Genomic DNA, 18913 nt, shown 5'->3' with positions numbered 1-18913 from the left:
TAGATGGATATATATATATATATATATGAGGAAATATAATAATCATTGATCATTGGAAGAATTTAAAAAGTTAAAATAGGGGAAAGAGGAACTCTAAACAATCTCGAAATGATTGGGTTGACAAGAGAGCCCAAAATGGATCAAAATAAATATCGTAGAAAAGAAACAAACATGATGTTATTGTTCGATAGTGATAGCATAAAATGACAATTTCTATGAGCCTATCATTATATGAATAATATTAAAACTGTTGAATGTGTGTGTGTGTGTGTGTGTGTGTGTATGTATGTATGTGTGTATGTGTGTATGTGTGTGTGCGTGTGTGTGTGTGAGTATTTGCGTTTTCGAGATTTATCATTTACCACTTCTATTCCTTTTTATTGCTCGGGAAATGCATTATTCATTGGTAAATGCGTTATTCATGATGCTGATGTAATGATGATGATAGGCGGTGATGTCAACAGCGAAGTAGGGCTTATTTGAAATTTTGCAAACTATACGAAACGATAACCTTTATTTTGTATATTTTTTGAACTTTACAGGATTGATATGAAAACTCGCGATGACTACTATTTATCTATTGATTAAGAAAAATGATCAGATATTAGGTGTATTATTAGAAATTTGTGTCATTTACCCATTGATCAACAAGCTTCATTTGAAACTAGCAGTCTCGGTCTTAAAAAAGGAGTCTAATCTTGAAATCTCAAACAAATTTCACTGAGGATTCATTAGCAATCTTTTATGGTCTAGAATTATTGTAAGCTTCTTTTATGGTTACGATTTTAAGGTAAAGTATTAAAGATATGTCATCACTGCTAACACGTAAGAAAATACCAAAATTTGGAAATGATTTCAAAATGATGATTGATTAACTTGTCCCTCAACTTCGTTGACATATTGAAAGAATATTAAAAGTTCTGATAGAAAGTAGAGAGATTAATGGAATTGTTGGATAGAAGTAGAAGCTAATCAGGTGAACAAACTTTCCGGAAAAATTGGTCGCAAAAAAAGATGAAAAGATCGATACAAGAAGAATATATTGTTAGAAAAAATAACTACGATACATTTTCAACTTGTGATTTTCTCTCAGAGAATTGAAATTTATTTGTTATTCATAAATAAGAAATAAAAATTGGAATATTCGCAACAATCTTAATGTTATAATCCAATTTATGGAAAATCGCTTACCAGATCAATTTCATTTCGAATTTTTTATATCCACTGAAATAAATGGAATAGTAATTGCAGTACCAATAGCATATAGATATACAATGATGATAAGTGAGATGAGGACATGGCCCATGCAAATGGTTGAGCCCGGCCTATCGATTCAGGAATGGATACATGTTGTTTGTCATTCATCCAATCATTTGCTCGTTGGATAGAAAAATGCTTCACTATTTGCCTTCGAGGAAGAGACGAAGACTAGACTTATTAACCATTAAAAAGCGTCAGGCTACTTTGCCTGTGTGGCTTCTATCGATGTCATAGTTGGCTTATTTTAATAACTCCTCAAGAATGACTAATTGAATCACTCAAACGTGATGTTATCTTGTAAGATTGTGCTTAATTTGAAATTTCTTTTAAACAGTGATGAACCTGTTTGTTGGTGACATCTACATATCTACTCACTCATCTTTAGTATAAATAGTATCCATTGCTTCATGCCATTGGCCTAACAACTGAACACAAACATTTAGATACAAATGCGCAGCAAATAGAAGACCAGTATAGTAAGATAAATGTGTTCTTCATGAAAGTGCTCCAATTAGTGCCTACTTAATTTGGATTGGTACGTATCAGTTGTGTGTGATTGCTGATGACGATAATGATAGACCATTGATACAATGACATTATGTTTCGAAAGTTTGACACTGAATTTGTCACTGAGAAAAAAGTATCCGATCTCTAGGAGTGAGAATTGTGTGCCTCAACATGGTCATTTTTTGCAAACTTATCTTATTAGTCTTTCTTCTTGCATTATCTCAGCATTGGTATCAATAATTGTTTTTAAAAATTGTTAATATCAATGCTCAGATAGTTTGAGAATTTTCTAATAGTTTAGAATCTAATAGTTTTATTGCAAGTAATCTTAAATGAGTGTAATTAAGGAATCACCAATATCTGTCAAAAATTGAGTCAACATTAAACTGTCTTAAACAACATAATTGTAACATAATTGGCTAAACGATTAGTAAAATAAAATAAGTAATAAATAATTTGGTTATTAATTATCATAATTTTCATTTAATTATTTTCATGGGATCACGGCAATACACCAAATTTCAATTTACCTTTTATCCCTCCCTATTATACACACCACGTTAACAATAAGTTATGTTAATTAGAAGAAACTGAATTTCTGACAAATTTTCGACACAACGGTTATCTTTTGGTATCTGATTTACAACACTACAGTGCTGCCGGTTGTTTGATAATTTCCTGGTGTAGAAGAAAGAGATATAGGGAATTGAAATGTTTTTGGTTGATTTTCTTTTCAGAACTAAAGTTTTTCTCCTCTCTTTCATTATCCATTTATTTCAATTTTCTTGCAAAAAAATACGATATTAAACGGTATGACACATCTTTGCTTCTTTAGAAAGCAATCAGAAAAAGAATTTTCGCACAAAATAAAGGTTCTGCTATACTTTCTATATTTTTTGATTTACTTTATATAAGGTGGCCTTATTTGTCCATTTACTTTATTTATCAAATATTGACAGCTTAATTAGTCAGTTTATCTAAATATATCATTAAACCACTGAGACTTGTAAAATCAGTGATTTTCTTTGCAATTACTGTAAGGTACCTATATTTCCGACAAGGTATTAATGGCAAACTGAACATACAGCGGTATGTTAATATTTTCTGGGATGAGCTAGTATTAATAATTTTAGAAAGAGTTAAGGTTAGTGAACTTTTGATTCTGATTTCAGTTGGAGATTTTCGAAGAGAGTGAGGTAGTGTCACTGTTATGCAAATTTATTTTAAAGTAAAAGTGCAACAATATCATCAGGATCATTCATTTTTCAGTGGCACAAATATATGTATAACCATATATAAGTTCTTCCTGAAAATGATTTCTGTTAAACCGTTTTGGCATCAAAATATATTCTGCTTGATTTATTTTAAGTAATTTGCCGCACTGTTTGCAGTTACGAGTCGCTTATTACAGAATCTTCTGTTATTTCAAAGATATTTTTAAACTGAAACTTCCGGAATTTAATATCGATATGGTCCAACATTATCATTATTACTTGAAAGAAAATGTTCCGGCAGTATTTTATAAGAATATGCCGAAAAGGACTTAATCTCATGCAAATATTCTTAAATATTACTGAACAGCTTATAAATATAAACATGAATAGATTTCAACCGTAACAAACTTTGTTCCTCCCTTTTGCAAAATATAATCGATAGAAGTAGCAAATCGAAAGCGCCAAAGATACCACCGTCGTTCTCTAAAGAATGACGATGAAATCATTAATATTTCGATTGTAATCGGCGGTGAATCATTGAACAAAGAAAAACATTCGCTGTAATTCATAATGCATTTTTAAAGCTGTAAGCATGAACAGAGTTGGGTTAATGGAAAAGCAGTCTTCTTCGAATATTTACGTGTGAGGTATTTTGTTAGTTTAAGAAAAAAAAGAAATGAAATTGCATGTACAAAGAAGTACAAAGTGTGCAAAAGTACAAAGTTTGTATGTATAAAGAATTTTGTGGATGCTCATAGGACAGATGACATCTAATTAATTAATTTACTACCTTTTCCTTTCGGAACAAATCAGAACCTTACGATATATTTATTCCATGTGAAACAATTATTCTTATTTGGCATTAATTTGAAATATAATGATGAACATCTTTAAAAGGAATTTTCTTTTTTATTGCTTGACCAGATACCACATCTCCATATTTAACCTTGTTGACTCATCCCATGACCTTTTTTCTGGATATCTTATTGTATCATTGGGATTTCTTCAACGTTTGACATTTCACATCGATTTAACATTTACAGAGGCAATACTTTGTAGAGATCTATCACATATTAGTCATATTTTAAAAACTATAGGATGATTTGAAAGGATTATTTGGAGGGGATTTTAGCTCTCCTTTTATATTACATGTAGCAAAGTAACTAAAAATCTTGAAATCAATCGGATTAGGTAAATGAACAACTGATAAACAGAACATTTGTAATGTGAGACATCACGTTCGACTCTTTGTTCCGACGAATGGATGAAAGCTTATTTTGTTACTTCTGCTCCTAGCAAATTTTCTTCAAATATCGTTCAAATAATCCATAATTTCAACATATGTTTACTTCCTACTTTATAGCATGTTGTCTCCAAGCATAAAATCATCGCTGTTTTGATCAATGCTGATTTTCAAAATTTCGCGGAAAACGAATATGTAGCATAAAATTTATCCAATAATTACAAAACTCTATCAGAACAATCAGTATGTATAGTGAAATTTAGAAGCTTAAATGGACGTATTATCTTCTCACCGTTTTCGCTTCGGTTTTCTGGACACTGAAAATCGCATAAATTTGACCTAAGAAAAGTGATTTATGTTTTTTAATACCAAATGATTGCTCTGAATAACCGGATTACCTCACTACCAGCTTATGAAATGAATCGAAAAAGTACGGCATCTTAAAGGTGAGAAGAATTTGAGGAGTGAATATTACTGCACAATGCAACAAAGATAGCTAATTTTCCTAATGAAATACATCGCAACAATTGAACAATCAGAGGAAGTTAATAAACATTGTACCTGGCATTGCTGTCCTCAACAGTATAACCATATCCATAACCGACTTCTTTCAGTTCCGGAAAACTGACTCTACAGCATGGTAAAGAGATTTTCAAACTTTGCAATGCACCTGTTTGTTGTGTTACGCATGGTAGAAAGTAAAAATGTGCTCGCTGTAATCCCCGCATTCGTTTAATTCCTTTAATGAAATCATCACTGATGTAAGGATTTGCAACAATCTCCTAAAATACCATGACAACCTCTTATTTATTCGAATTAAATGGATAGAAGTGATAAGTGAAGACTGAAGTAAAGTGCTAAAATTGAATGGAAAAAAAGGAAAAGGAAATGCAAATTATTTATTGACCTGAATGATTTACATTAACTCAGTAACTTTATACTTTGTGTTCCATATTTTGTGCTGCGACTCCGCTGTTTCTTCTAATTAAATTTGTGAATTAAGTAACATCAAAAACAAACAATATTCCGCAGAGTTCGTGAAGGTCGTCCCAAAGCAAGATGTTCAATTGCTTTGTCCGTAAAGAAGTCACAAAAATTCAATTTTAAGACTTCTATTTGTCGGCACTCCTTGAAGTACTGAAAGCCCACATCACCAATAGCTGAATCAGTTCCATCGACCTAAACGAAATTTCGAGAAAGGATGAACGTGAAATTATACTTTAACATTCTTATGTTAAAGTCTCGCCTGAAAATTAAAGTTAGTACCTGAAAATTAATGCCTGTGTTTCATGAATTATCCTGAAAGTTGAAATTAAAGCGTTGAACTTTTATGCTCAAAAATTATATATTTATGAAAAAAGGAAATGTCAACAAAAGTTAGTATGTAAGTTGACCTTAACAATATGTACAGCCGGCTTCTTAGCCCAACGCATATTATAAATCGCATCAAGCTTTTTCATACTAATTGTTGGCAACACTGGACTCCATTTGAAGGGAATCGTAGGAAACGGCTGAAGATTCGCAAAATTTAAAAATGTGATTTTAGATTTAGATGGAATTCTTAGCGGATACAAATCACATTCTAAATCTTACGATGCTTTTAAAATTGAAACCGAAATCAGTGATATAATGGCGCATATCTGCCCTGCATGTGATTGATGTCCCATCACTCATTATAACCTGTAAGAGAAAGCCATCTTTACATGCACGTAAAAACATTCAACAGAGTTTATTAACGTCAGCTTTCCAGACCCATTTTTTGTTCCAAACAAAGTGAAATAACTGAAAAGTTCAGAAACAACAAGATATGATATGACCTAAGCGAATGTATATGTATCACACTACTGGCACATTAAATGTTGCACCATTAGGATTTTAAGATGCAATGAAAAGAAACTAATAGTACCTCAGTCGAGCCACATTCCATTAACCATTCTAAGCAAGCTAACTCAGGACCAAAATACATCACACGATCAATCCGGAATCTACAACAAGTTCTGGTGATTTGATTTAATACAAAAATTTTATTTTATAGGTAGATATCTGAAAGTTGATAAGATTCAAATCTAAGTAGACTTTGAATTATTTCAATAAAGAGAATCTATTTTTGATAAACACTGATATACTATATTTTAATCCCTTATACTGTATATCAAATTCATTTTGTGCTTGAAAGGAAGATCTCAGCTAACTAACCACTATCAAATAAGACGGAACTGGTAGAAATTAGTTCAAGCCACCTGTTAGAAAACTTGTCAGCGATAGATTTCTTGACGTGAAGACTCCTGACTGATGGAATTTCCATAGTGAAAGGCTTTAGCGACCGTAACGAAATGGTTACTCCAAATACGGATGAAAATTTGCATGATAATGTAATAAATCCCATTATAACCACACGAACAATGGCCTGAAGGAAGTAAAATTAGCAAACAAATCAAAAGGCGCCATCCAACTGCATAAAAAACCCTCTGCAGGTATACGCTTACACAATTTCCAGGTAAGCCTTTGAAAGATGGTAGAAAATAAGAATTTAGGACTACTTTGAGACGATTTGTTAATCAATTTTAATATTTTACTTACACCAATTTCACATTTCAATCCTATCCATTCAACTGAATGTCACAGTGATTGTACAAAGTAAAATAAATGAAATGAAATGCTTCAAACGAGGAAAACAGCTGTTCCTTATAGCATTAATATCTCCACTTCATTCGGACCAGGAGTTTAATTTCATCAGCTGAGGATATACTTAACTGGCAAAAGGACCCCGACGAACAAGCAGGTTAGCTATTTCATTTATAATATTTCATTCGTAGTTGTAACCTTTCTTCAATTTTCTGGAATAATCGTTATTTTTTAATCGCTATTGCTCAGCAACAGCATGTAATCGCATTCTTCAATTTGCATACAATTTTGGTAACATCATTAACATCAAAATAAACGTTATTAAATTTCATTGTTGTAGGAAAATAGCACAACAATAACAATAAGTGATGAATTAGTGCAAAACAGAAATTCTTGGCCAATTCAAATTCAAATCAAAACAAAACAGTACAATATCAGCTGAAAAACTTGTAATTAAATCAGACTTGATCTCATGATTCATTCATCTTATCATTCTCGAGTTTTCCACTTTCCTTTCACCTAGCGACTTTTGTCATGTTGTAATTAGAAGTACTGAAACTCCAGTTAGCATTCATTCTGTGTTTCTACATCTAAGATGATACTCTCGCAGAAGTTAAGAATTAGAATTGCGCTATCTTTTTAAATGCAATTTTTTTTTTTTTAAATGCCGTAGGAAAGAATCATTCGATAGTCTCTCACTAGAATGATGGAAGAGTGGAATACTTCAAGATTTCTCGATTCTTCAAGATTTCTCTAATCAATTAAAGAAGTAACTTTGTAAAACTGCAACAAGGAAAAGATTTAGAATGCAGTAATGCAGGGGATGAAAAGTAGATTTCCTTTAAACACCAGCGACAACTATCGAAAACACTACTGATGAAATCCCTTCAACTGAATTTGTTTTTCTTCGGCTCAGGTTCTAATTCTTCACTCTGTATTTTGCAAATTGTCCGTTGAGCACAAGTTCGTTCGCTACTGCTATCACCGTTACATCCTTTTGTTTCTGCCAGTTCCTTACTGTTAGTCTCTACGACTTCTATTTTCTGGGGGTCAGAAGAGAACAGAAATTCATCAGGAAGTCGAAATGTGGCACAAAACATTTTCTTACGCCCGGCAACTTGTCGAATAAAACGTAGTTCAATGAAATTCAACTTCGAAATACTAAAAAAAACCCAGCTGAAACAATGAATCAAATTTTCTATTACTTAATAAGATTGGACTTTAATTATATAATATTATGAAGGAAAGTTTCCCTTTACAGATTATCTCAGTACCGCAAATAAATGAATAAAAACATTCATTTCGGTAAACGAAATTCAATTAATCTGAATGAACCGAACAAGTTTTTTGTGAAACCCACCCCAGACTTTTGCGTATCAAAATTTGCGCTTCATCAAAGTACCAGTTATTCTCCAGATCATCTGGTGCTTTCACAAAAAAATGACAGTGCACGTAAAACGGAAATGGAAGGGTAGTGCCTGCAACAAAATTACAGTAAAAACATAATATGGTAAAACATCTTTCCTTATGAGAAATTCAAAATTTCCTTCATACAATCATGTGCATGATTCACTAACCTGGTAAATTGGGTTTACCATATAGAACACCCCGAAAATATGGAAGAAACTGTAAGGACATGCCTGGCAAGTTCATTACAACATGTGCATCTGTCGGAGTCTTATCTGAAAATAGAAAAGAACAAGAGCAAATGTTCGAAAGATATAACGGAAATAAATTAAAATTTCCTACTGGAAAAGCTTGACTTTTATAAGAAAAAACAGAATTTAATACTAAATAATGAGAAAATCACAATACTTTCAGAATCAGAGACGTTGTAATTTTCTGCTTCATTTGCCAGATCATCTGCGAGGACAGTGTTGATAAATATGGCTGCATCCATATTATACAACTTTAGCCTCTTGAATGATAACTGAAACTTACACTGAATAATTCTATAGAAAGAAATACTTGCAAAGAGCTAAAGGACTGTCACGTATTACAAAAAAAGAAAACTGAAAAAAGTTGGAGAGGGAAAAAATTGGCAAAAAAAAGTCAAAAAGAAATGCAGCTGGACATGAATTATGTTTAGATATTTCTTGGTAAAAAAGACGCGATTAGCACAGAAATCACGATTTATAATGAGAATATGTAAAACTTACATGATTGAGTTCCATGTTTCGCCTGAGGTAATCGATACAACTCGGATTTAGGTCATTTGCTAAAACATGATGAGCTCCATTCCTTACCACCGGTAAAACAAAAGGTCCAACACCAGCACAGCAATCATAAAAAATTGATCGCTTGCCAATTTTTTGCACTATTCTCTTATGTTCCGTGCTCAATCTTGGGTTATAAAACACCTATAACTGATTTGAAAGATGTGCTCTCATCCTTCTTGATGAAGTACTTGTATGAGATGATAAAACAAAAACGAAATAGCGCACCCTTCAGAAACATAATAGTAACACACAAATTCCAACCTCCCATCAAATAAAAAAAAATTAAGGCTGAATTAATAACCTGACTAAAATCCAATTGATAACGTAATTTTTCTTCATGCACTTCAGTTTTATAATTTTCTTCACCAGCGAGCAAATCAAGTTCAAATGTACGATATTTATGTCCGATCACATCTAGTTTATTAACAACCGTTCTGCAAAAATTTAGTGTTAGAAGAGCAACAGATTGTAATACCGAAAAAATTTTTTTTAGTGAGGGTTAGAAAACATATGAAGATAAATATGCAAAATTCAAAGACATGCACATTCTAAATTCACAAAGCAAACAGTTTGAATGTATCGACCTAATTATTTATCCACCATGGCTACAAACTGGTTTCCCGAACTTTCAGTACTGAATAAAATGAAAACACATACTTACAGTTGCTGACTTTATCGAGAAGTATTTTTCCAATAACTTTTTTGTATAAAAGTAACTCCTCTCGTAAATTCACATGGACAATATGACCAATCTGGGTAAAACCACTGAAGGTTAAAACAATTATTTTCTAGGTTATGAGAAATACTTGATGCTATTCAAAAAAATCAATGAAAATTTAATTAAATAAGCTGCCAATATACATTTAGCATACCCGAACTCGAGTCCATTAGGTAAAATTGCAGTGATACATGACTTCACAGGCCAGTCATCATAATTCAAGGCTACATTATAAGAATCGATCTTAACCGTCAGCCCTGTTAAGTTTTCTATAGTTTTCAAAAGAACATTTCTTGTGCTGCCATCCAGCTTCTCGGGACTAAACACAATAGCTTTTTCGTTTTCTTTCGGCATATTTACGATAGGCTGAAATTGGAAAGAATTTGGATTCCTAACAAGTATATATTTGTTGAAAAATAGAGTTACAAAATGAATAAATACATTATTGGAATTAACTGATTTAAGCGAGATCTATGCCTCATAGTCACGAATGTCAAGTGTCCTAATCCAATACCATATACCAAAAAAATTCAAAATCTTAGAAAGTAAACAAAATGTATCTTAATACCTCAAGCTTAATCATTCTTCAACAAAGTTACTTTACAAATAGGCCAACGTTTATAAAGATCGAAAAACGAAGAGAGAAGATTAAGAAAATTGCAACAAAATTGCGAAAACAAAAGCAGCGAAAGTGAAAGTATTTCCACATTTAAAAGGAGAGTCGAAAATTCATAATTAAAACAGGTTACCTTAATTTTATTACAAAATCGTTCTACTGTCCTATTTGCTATTTCCTTACATCCAATTAGTCGATTTATAACCTTCAGCGGTACAACAATGATCGGTAAAGTAATTTCTTTGCTGAAACAGACAAGAAAGTGTGATGAAGAGAGCTTAACTTTTTTTTAAATTCTCCTAACTCGACTTTCCTGCAGCTTTTTTCTGACCACTTATTCAAACAGTGAAGGGAAGAAATTAGCATGAAACAAAACTTTCATATTCATACTTCTTAATAACAAAAGTCTTGGGAAAACTCACCACACTTACTTCTCACTTTCGGCAATTTCTCTCTTTTTATTTTAAGCATTTACTTTTTGACACTTCTGGTAAATTAAATCTTTCGGTTTTCTTTCGCAATTTATCATAGAAAAACGAAATTTGCACATTTGGACCAAAATCCGCATGAACCTTGATGAATAGAACTCAATTGACTATTTCACAACTATATAAAGTCTTAATCCTTAAAATGATTATTAATTAGAATAATTTCCGAATGGGATGCAGAACTTGACATATCCATGTGAATTGATAAAACTAATTCAAGTTTCAGGAGTGACAGAAGAACACTACTACCTGTTACTACGAATACAAAAAATCCTGCATCATGCATCATGCAATATATAAGAGCAAAATTGACCTCAAATTATCACTCATAAACCATTCCCAACACTGTTACTGACTAATATACATTTCAGTAATTTTATAAAAACAATGACCAACCTGAACAACTTCTTCTCATTGTCCGTAAGGACGGTTATTCCTCGAACTTTATTCGAAACAGCAAGCATCGACGATAGCCTCTTCATATGAAATCTTTTCCAAAGAATCTTGACTATGGATAAGAAATGCACCTTCTTAATTAATAAAAGTAATTCAAAACCATAATGCATCCAAGCCAACACAAAAAATAAAGTTTGCAAATTCACTTATAGTTTCGCTTATAAAAACAATGATTTCCCATGCATCGCATAGGCCATTTTTCACTCAATTTATCATTTAGTATTCTCCAAATGACGATCTTCTCGTTAAATGTTTATAGTCAAAAGGAAATGAATGTCATTCCATGTTTCGCATTGATCTGATCTGATTTTTGATCTGAAGTTCCCTCGACAGAAACAAGTGTTGGCATACTACTTAGGTCTCAATACATGCCACGGCGTTACCTATACTTTTTCGCAATTATCACTAATGCTAAGCATGTCAACGATGATGAAAAAATGTTGATGAAGTTGAAACAAGTACTGAAATATTGTAAAACAGCGCGAAGTTTGCAACAAATGAACAGTTAGTGACACAGCATAAAAGTTTGACGGAACAATAGGAAAGAAATAGAAGTTTATGCCACGGAAACAATAAATTAAATGCAACAAGGGATGTGCATAACCGTTAACTTCAATTGTTTTAATTCCTTGCCGAATGCTAAACAGTATTATAATGTCCACTACTAAACAAATACACGAAAAAGATCTGTTTATGTAAAAAAAGTCAATCATTTCAAAACGAGCTTTCAAAAATGAACGGAACTTTTCGACAAACTACAAGCAATCTTAACAAAAATGGAAACAATTTTACATCTCTGCAATAAATCTTGGAATTTCAAAATATTCAATGTCTCCAACGCTGATCGGTTCATCAATATATGCTTCTGTTCTATAATACTCCACAGTTGGCTGACTTGTCAACTTCCGGGCAGTCCGGTTTCCAACTACCAGTATGTGAGGAACACCTGAATTTAATAGTAAAGTAACATACAGTGATAAGCACCCAGTAATGCAACCAATATCAATGAAACATTTATTTAGAAGTCGATTTCAACTTGGAGGAAACTACTGCATTATCTACCAAGATATTCTCAGAGTTATAAGGTAAAATCGTACACTGAATGCATGAATCCTATGCTAGTGAATCCTAGGCTGTGTCCTGATAACCCCTTATTTTATGCAAACATATATTTTATTCGAAGCTCAAATCTTTTTTTTTTTAGGATTTCAGAATATTTAACCCAGATTTGCAGCCACACGCAGTCGCCTTCCAATTGAATTATCCAATCGATCATCAACGAAAATATCGTCCTGTAGGGATGGTATCTTACTAAGAAGACCAATGATATCTTGAGCAAATGCCATCGTTTCTGGCTGAGTTTTATTTGGCAGAATAACGGCCACTTTAAAAGGTGTCAGTGGATATGGTAAACGGAGAGCTCTTGCACTGGGTGACATTGAATCGATTAAGGCTGCTATCAGACGGCCTGAAAATGTCCAATACTGAAACTACAGCGTTATTGATCATATTATTCACAAAAGTTTTATACAGCAATGCGAACAAGTACACAGCAAAACTGGATGTCCTTATCGAGCAAACTTGTCTGGTTATTTTTCTTTCATCATATTTCCCCATACAACTGTTGTGCTCGATCTATACAAACCGAACACCAAATTAAAAAACAAGTATTTCAATATTATAAATTACCAATGCCAATTCCAAAACAATTCATTATCAATAGTTGTCCACGATGTTTGGCCCCAAATTTTTTGGTGAACAAATCCCCCAGCTGAAATGTATGAGCTATTTCAATCGTTTTAATAATCGAAGTATATTCTTCATCACAACAGCAAGGCTTTTCACCACTTTTCAACAAATCATGATTCACACCTGAAGTAAAAGAAAATCTTAATTGACTTTTCGGAGTGTCACCAGCGATGTGGTTTTCATACGACGAAAATAATAAAGTTCGAGAAGCTGTTTCCCCAAGTTTTTAAAAGAAAGTTAATCACCACTTTTAAAAAGCTTATGAATTATATATTCCAGAGCAATAAATCCTCGCAATCAGGGCGATAGAGAAACTAAAGTTCACCAAGGAAATTTCGCCAGTTTTTCAGAAAAAATTCTGAAGAATTCAAGTGATCTCCTCTTCATACCCTTTCAAGTGACTTGTCTACCATTTCTTAAAGGATGATGAATGCTAGAATTCATGATCAATTCTAACACTATTGGTTTAAACTTTAATGAAACCGAAGATACGCTAACCTAAACTACATTTTGCACAATAAGCAATACTATCGTGGCTTGTCCTACACGGTAAATGATATTCGTGTGACATTTCACCACCAATATTTCCAGTATCGGCTCGAACAGTATAAAAATTAATGCCGAGGCGATCACGAAATATTCGTTGATATACCTGCAAAAATACCCTTCATCTGCAATGCAATTTGGGAGGAAATGATCCATGGAATATTCTAAACGAAGAAAGCATTTAAATAAAATCCAGTGAAAGTTAATTCCTAATATTTACTGAACTAATCAAAACAATAAATTGCAAAATTATTGGTTAAAAAAGGAAAATGATACGGCTTCTCGGTAATTTTGATAATAATTCACTTTCATTTCATCTTAAAAGGTCCATAGCACTCGATTTACCGTCTCAAATATCGTACAGTAATAAATGCTTACTTCACTGACAAGACTGTAAGTATCCGAGGCATTTTCCTCCGTTATGTCGAAGGAATATAAGTCATTCATTAAAAATTCTCTACTGCGAAGAAATCCATGTCCAACAACAGTCTCGTCACGAAATTTTGGTCCCATTTGATAAAGCATTAAAGGATATATAGCTTTTCTCAATTCACCTTTAACAAAAATCTCCATATATCTAAGAAAATTCTCATAAGAATAAAAAAGACAAATAAGATGATCTACTGCTGTGAAGCAATTTGAACCAAAGAATATCTTACAGACTTGATTTCATCTCAAATCGATCTTAATGAAATCTACTTTTCACACACCACGACAACTCCTATATCAATACACTAATTTATAAGGAAAGTGTACCGTAGTAGTTCAATTAATACGATGATGAAGGTATACATAAAAAATGTCCCTTGGTCACCAATACACTTTTAATTTGACTTCGATTATTCATTACGTGACAGTTGGTACTTCCAAAAAATGATTAGCTATTTTAAACAAAATTTGAACTGTCATTCTTACGCTGTGATAAAGTATATAAGTTTATAAGTTAACAGGGGCTATATTATACGGGCGAAAATTAATATCTCAAGGTATGAAAACAGAAATATGAAAACCAAATGCCTCGGAAATTTGACATTCCGCAATAATGAATAATATTACCTTGTTCAGCCACCAATTTCGTTACCATTTCTTCATGAGTTGGCTGAAGACAGAAAACTTGATTCGTTTTATCATTCAAGTGAAACATTTCTGATTCGAAAGTACTCCAACGACCAGCTTTTTGCCACATTTCCTTCGCACCCAATATCGGCATACTGATTTTATAAGCACCAATGGCATTCAGTTCAGTTTCAATCACTTCTACCAATTTATCGATGATGCGCTGACCAAAAAAAAAAGCAAAATGGACGGTTAAAGACCATTTAAGTCCAATGTACTTTTCAATTCCTATAAGACTGTTTTCTAAAAAAAAATTTCTATAGAAAGAACAAGATTCAAGATTCAAAATAATTATCCTGACTCCCTTTCTCTGAAAAAAAAATTGAAATCTTCGACTTCATTAGGAATTCCGAATCATTCAACGCAGCAAGTCTCTTGAAGAGGCATCATTGCAAGGTAAAGTTTAGAAGGTACCAATAGGAAGTATCGAATATATCCCTTTGTGCTCTTGGGCAATCAGCGCTTTGGAAAGCATAAGTTGATGAAAAATTTGGGCGGTTTTCGCCTTGACATCCAACGAGCCAAGAAGCATCGTAGATGCTCGATGCACCCTCATCTTGATCCTCCGAATCTTCAAATCACTGGAATATGGCGATGGAAGATTTAAAATTAGTCTGAAAAAGCTGAATGGCACACTGTCCACTTTTTCATGTATATATGTATTCAACACACAGGTATATCCTTAATACTTGCCTGTACAGGCTACACCACAGATAGAACATTTTTTTGGTCCACGCATTTTATTCCATATACCTAGTCACGTATGATTCCGACAAATAAAAATCAAACGCGATCGCCAACTAAAATATGCGACTTACATAAAAAGGTTACTTTCAACAATCACTGGGATCAGTGTTAATATTTTGGCCAGGGAGATTGCACAGAAAAGTTCACGTTGAATTTACAACAACCATAAAATGTGACTTTCTGACAACTAATTAGATAAATGTACTCCTTTGGCCTTCATCAAAACCAAGTCCCACCGTTTAACCCCATATCTCAACTACCCCCCCCCCCCTCGAATCACGCAACCTCCTATAAAACACCAACACCAAATCTACCGAAGACCCGCGGCCCGTGAATTCCAGTAGCAGGAGGTTTGGGCAACGCCGATTAATATTATCATTAAGTAGCAGTTCTGCGTGTTTTGACCTAATTTCTGTGGTTGTTATGGTAGTTACGCTGTAAATGATATTTAGGCCTTTCATAATCGAACCTAAAATGGAACAGTAGCTGAGAAAGTTAAGAATTTTTTCTCGTCATCGCTCATACTAGTTATTGTTTCCAACTGAGTGTAAGTACCATACCATTCCCTCCTTCTTTCCCATTTTCTATGGTAATTTTTTAACGAATGCTTTAAATACCCACTCAATTATAAGCATATAAAATGGAAGAAAATAGTACTATGGCGATTAAAATCGTTGGAGACCAAAATACATGTATGTGAAAGAAAAAAATTAAATTTTATGCCAGTTTAGATTAATGTCATAGAAAATTTCTTAAGAAAAAAAGTTCCCAATTTAAACAACGTGACATTCATATTTATACATCAAATAAAGATGGATTAGAGAAAAATGATAAATTTTATTCAAAAAAAAAGTACTTCAATCAATCGATATTTGAAATGTAATGGATAATTAAATTCTATTCTAGAAGAGTTGTCATAGTAGGAGCATCTGTTAGTCATCATTTTCCTCCAAAAAAAACTACTGCGTCGATATGAATAAAAAATCGAGAAAGAAAAACTGTATTATTTAAAAGTTACTTTGATTTATTTGTTAAGAAATTCTTCACTTTTCAGAGTTAATTAATTCGAAACTTTAGTTAGTGAATTTTTTATTAAAACAAAACAAGGCAACGGCTTATTATTTTGATCAAAATACAAAATTGGACGAATGAAATGCCGATGGTCCGAGGAGAAACGCCATTACGAAGCAACTTATATGCATCTCCTTTTGTATTACACTCTGAAATTTTATACATTGTACTTTCAGTGATATCGAAAACCACTGGTGAGAATATTTCGAGGCACTTAGACTTACTTCACCTTCTATGTTTTCTGGGCCATTGGTAAGTTTTTTTTATAACCATGCCGATGCGAAGGCGTCTAAATGAAAGAGACTTTATCAAAAGACTGTAAAGATATATGTGGGTAAGTCGAATTTTGCTCGACAATAAAAAGATAAGTATTTCAATCATGGGATTACCCTAAATTGCTTAATTCATGATGTGATTGCTAGCACCCTGCGCCAGATAAAACTCTTTCGGATTCTGCATTAATGAACCATTTCAAAAAAAAAGAAAAATTCAATGGAATGTTTCAAAACTTGATAAGAACTTACTATGACTTATAACAGCTTGGGCTTCGGAGAGCAAGCTGCAAGATTTGCCATGTACGTCAACATCGATCTGATGGCTAGTACCTGTTATTTCATCATTAAGCACGAATGCTTTGCGTGTCACTTTGTTGTACTTTGGCCACTGCGGTCTGGGGACACTGCAAAAACATGACTGCACATTTTTGATTTGGGGATTTGAAACTAGGCACATATAATTGTCATGAGGTGTGACAGGAAATATCATGAACTATGGCTAAAGTACCAATAATTATTGGTATCGTAATTGATCAAAAATCTTTCAAAGCTCAAAAAACAAACCCTTCAGCAGCAAAAGTAGCCCAGTATTTCATGATTGCTTCCGAGAAACGTTTCTCAGAATCAAGCTGTGATTGTGCATACAAATGGCTGTGCCTGAAAGGTTGCCCAAACACGTATTCAATTTCATAACCATGCATTACTCCCATCCATTTTGGCCATGGATTTGCTGAAGACCTGAAATAGAAGAAAGGAATATATCTGAAAACAACAAAATAAATAATGAAACTAAAATAAAATGAAATCGAGCAACCAGTAGAAATGAGGTACTTGACTAACGATGTAGAAAGGTAAAGGCGATTATAACAGAGATAAAGAATGTGCTTTAGTTTCCGACACTAAGATTTCTACAAGTCTTACTTTAATCTTCCCAGATTCTTTCAGAATCTGCACAACTAAGGATGTCAAATAAAGGCCCATGTTGGAAAACCGAGAAATTTTATAATACTTTGAATATACCGCCTTTTGAATACTGTAAAGGTCTTACATGTCGTTCTTTGTATATATAGACACATCCACTATACAAGCTCCAAAAAACGGGAGATTATCGCACTCTTTTACTTACTTATATCAACATTTTCTTCCAACTCTGTCAACCTTTTAATTTTCATTACTACTATTTTACTATTTTATGCAGTTAGTCTGTATTATATTCCAATTTCAGGTTTGAACTGTTATTATTATATTCACTACAAATAAACTTAACCATTGATAGCCTGCTCACTGTTCAATCAATCTAATTTTTTTGATAGCCAGAAGTAGCGCATGCTAACGTTTCTGACGCATTAATATAGCAGTTGAAGTAAAAAATCTAAAGATTTGGAATACCTCTTTGTAAAATAATACATATATACGGAGCCATAAATATTATCCGCTAGAATATCAGCAAATTCGATTAAGCTGCATGTGAAAAAGAAGTCTCCAATAAAGCGTGCAACGCCGTCTCGCAGTCTTTCTTGTGGATCCTTGCTTTCCGATACCTAATAAACGCAGGAAAAGATAATCATGAAAACTAGGGGAAGTTAGAAAATTTAAACTGGACAAACCAAGCCAATTGTTATCGGTTCAATAAAAATTGAACAGTTAGACTGACCTCCTCATATGCGTGCAGCAATGCATGCTTCACTAATTGGGAACCATCGAAATAAGGGATAAATGATTGGATTGAACATGTGTATTGTGCTCTAAAATAAAATTATTACTAAATTTTGAGACTTTTATTGATCCAAATGATCACTAATTAAAACTAAAAGCTGAGGGAAATAAATCGATAAACCGGACGAAAGATGCTTCTCCAAAGCTGTTCCAGTTCTATCCCTCAAAAATGTAGAAGTAAAGCTTAAGGAAGGCTAGCTATTGAGAAGAAGAAAGAACAGAATAAACCTATTAATTAAGGCCCGATTGGTGGGATCATCAGCTGATATAGTGTGATTGAATTGGAAACCCATTTTAGGATTTGAGAAAAGTAATAAGGGCAACCAGTATGTGCCCTCATCTTCATC

General features: G+C 33.1%; 5 protein-coding genes across 5 annotated transcripts; all 5 read right to left on the bottom strand.

Annotated features, from left to right (window-relative positions):
- Positions 1 to 4424: 4424 nt before the first annotated feature.
- LOAG_05907 (hypothetical protein) lies at positions 4425 to 6636 on the bottom strand. Its single transcript, XM_020447007.1, has 7 exons — positions 6465 to 6636; positions 6131 to 6209; positions 5818 to 5904; positions 5619 to 5735; positions 5245 to 5403; positions 4786 to 5006; positions 4425 to 4541 (listed from the first exon to the last, which is right to left on the bottom strand). The coding sequence occupies exons 1-7, from the start codon at positions 6608 to 6610 to the stop codon at positions 4505 to 4507; spliced, it is 846 nt and encodes a 281-aa protein (XP_020302718.1). The 5' UTR covers positions 6611 to 6636; the 3' UTR covers positions 4425 to 4504.
- A 1100-nt stretch (positions 6637 to 7736) lies between these two features.
- On the bottom strand, positions 7737 to 11442 carry LOAG_05906 (hypothetical protein; the record flags this gene model as incomplete). Its single annotated transcript, XM_003141441.2, has 10 exons — positions 11287 to 11442; positions 10536 to 10647; positions 9941 to 10152; positions 9726 to 9833; positions 9370 to 9502; positions 9009 to 9209; positions 8665 to 8779; positions 8427 to 8531; positions 8210 to 8327; positions 7737 to 8010 (listed from the first exon to the last, which is right to left on the bottom strand). Exons 1-10 carry the CDS (start codon positions 11370 to 11372, stop codon positions 7737 to 7739), a joined length of 1464 nt encoding a protein of 487 aa, XP_003141489.1. The 5' UTR covers positions 11373 to 11442.
- A 692-nt stretch (positions 11443 to 12134) lies between these two features.
- Positions 12135 to 14851, bottom strand: LOAG_17862 (prolyl-tRNA synthetase; the record flags this gene model as incomplete). The annotated part of the gene is made up of 6 exons (XM_003141440.2): positions 12135 to 12292; positions 12569 to 12814; positions 13036 to 13218; positions 13594 to 13747; positions 14020 to 14195; positions 14698 to 14851. The coding sequence occupies 6 exons, from the start codon at positions 14849 to 14851 to the stop codon at positions 12135 to 12137; spliced, it is 1071 nt and encodes a 356-aa protein (XP_003141488.2).
- A 98-nt stretch (positions 14852 to 14949) lies between these two features.
- On the bottom strand, positions 14950 to 15965 carry LOAG_17861 (hypothetical protein; the record flags this gene model as incomplete). The annotated part of the gene is made up of 2 exons (XM_020450524.1): positions 14950 to 15338; positions 15808 to 15965. The coding sequence occupies 2 exons, from the start codon at positions 15963 to 15965 to the stop codon at positions 15161 to 15163; spliced, it is 336 nt and encodes a 111-aa protein (XP_020305787.1). The 3' UTR covers positions 14950 to 15160.
- A 602-nt stretch (positions 15966 to 16567) lies between these two features.
- On the bottom strand, positions 16568 to 18859 carry LOAG_05902 (hypothetical protein; the record flags this gene model as incomplete). Its single annotated transcript, XM_003141439.2, has 6 exons — positions 16568 to 16724; positions 17100 to 17254; positions 17415 to 17588; positions 18240 to 18391; positions 18505 to 18595; positions 18795 to 18859. The coding sequence occupies 6 exons, from the start codon at positions 18857 to 18859 to the stop codon at positions 16597 to 16599; spliced, it is 765 nt and encodes a 254-aa protein (XP_003141487.1). The 3' UTR covers positions 16568 to 16596.
- Between the last annotated feature and the right edge of the window lie 54 nt (positions 18860 to 18913).

Source organism: Loa loa (assembly GCF_000183805.2).
Source record: "Loa loa unplaced genomic scaffold supercont3.140, whole genome shotgun sequence".
Classification (NCBI taxonomy): Eukaryota; Metazoa; Nematoda; class Chromadorea; order Rhabditida; family Onchocercidae; genus Loa; species Loa loa.
This window is presented reverse-complemented; position numbering and strand designations above follow the sequence as displayed.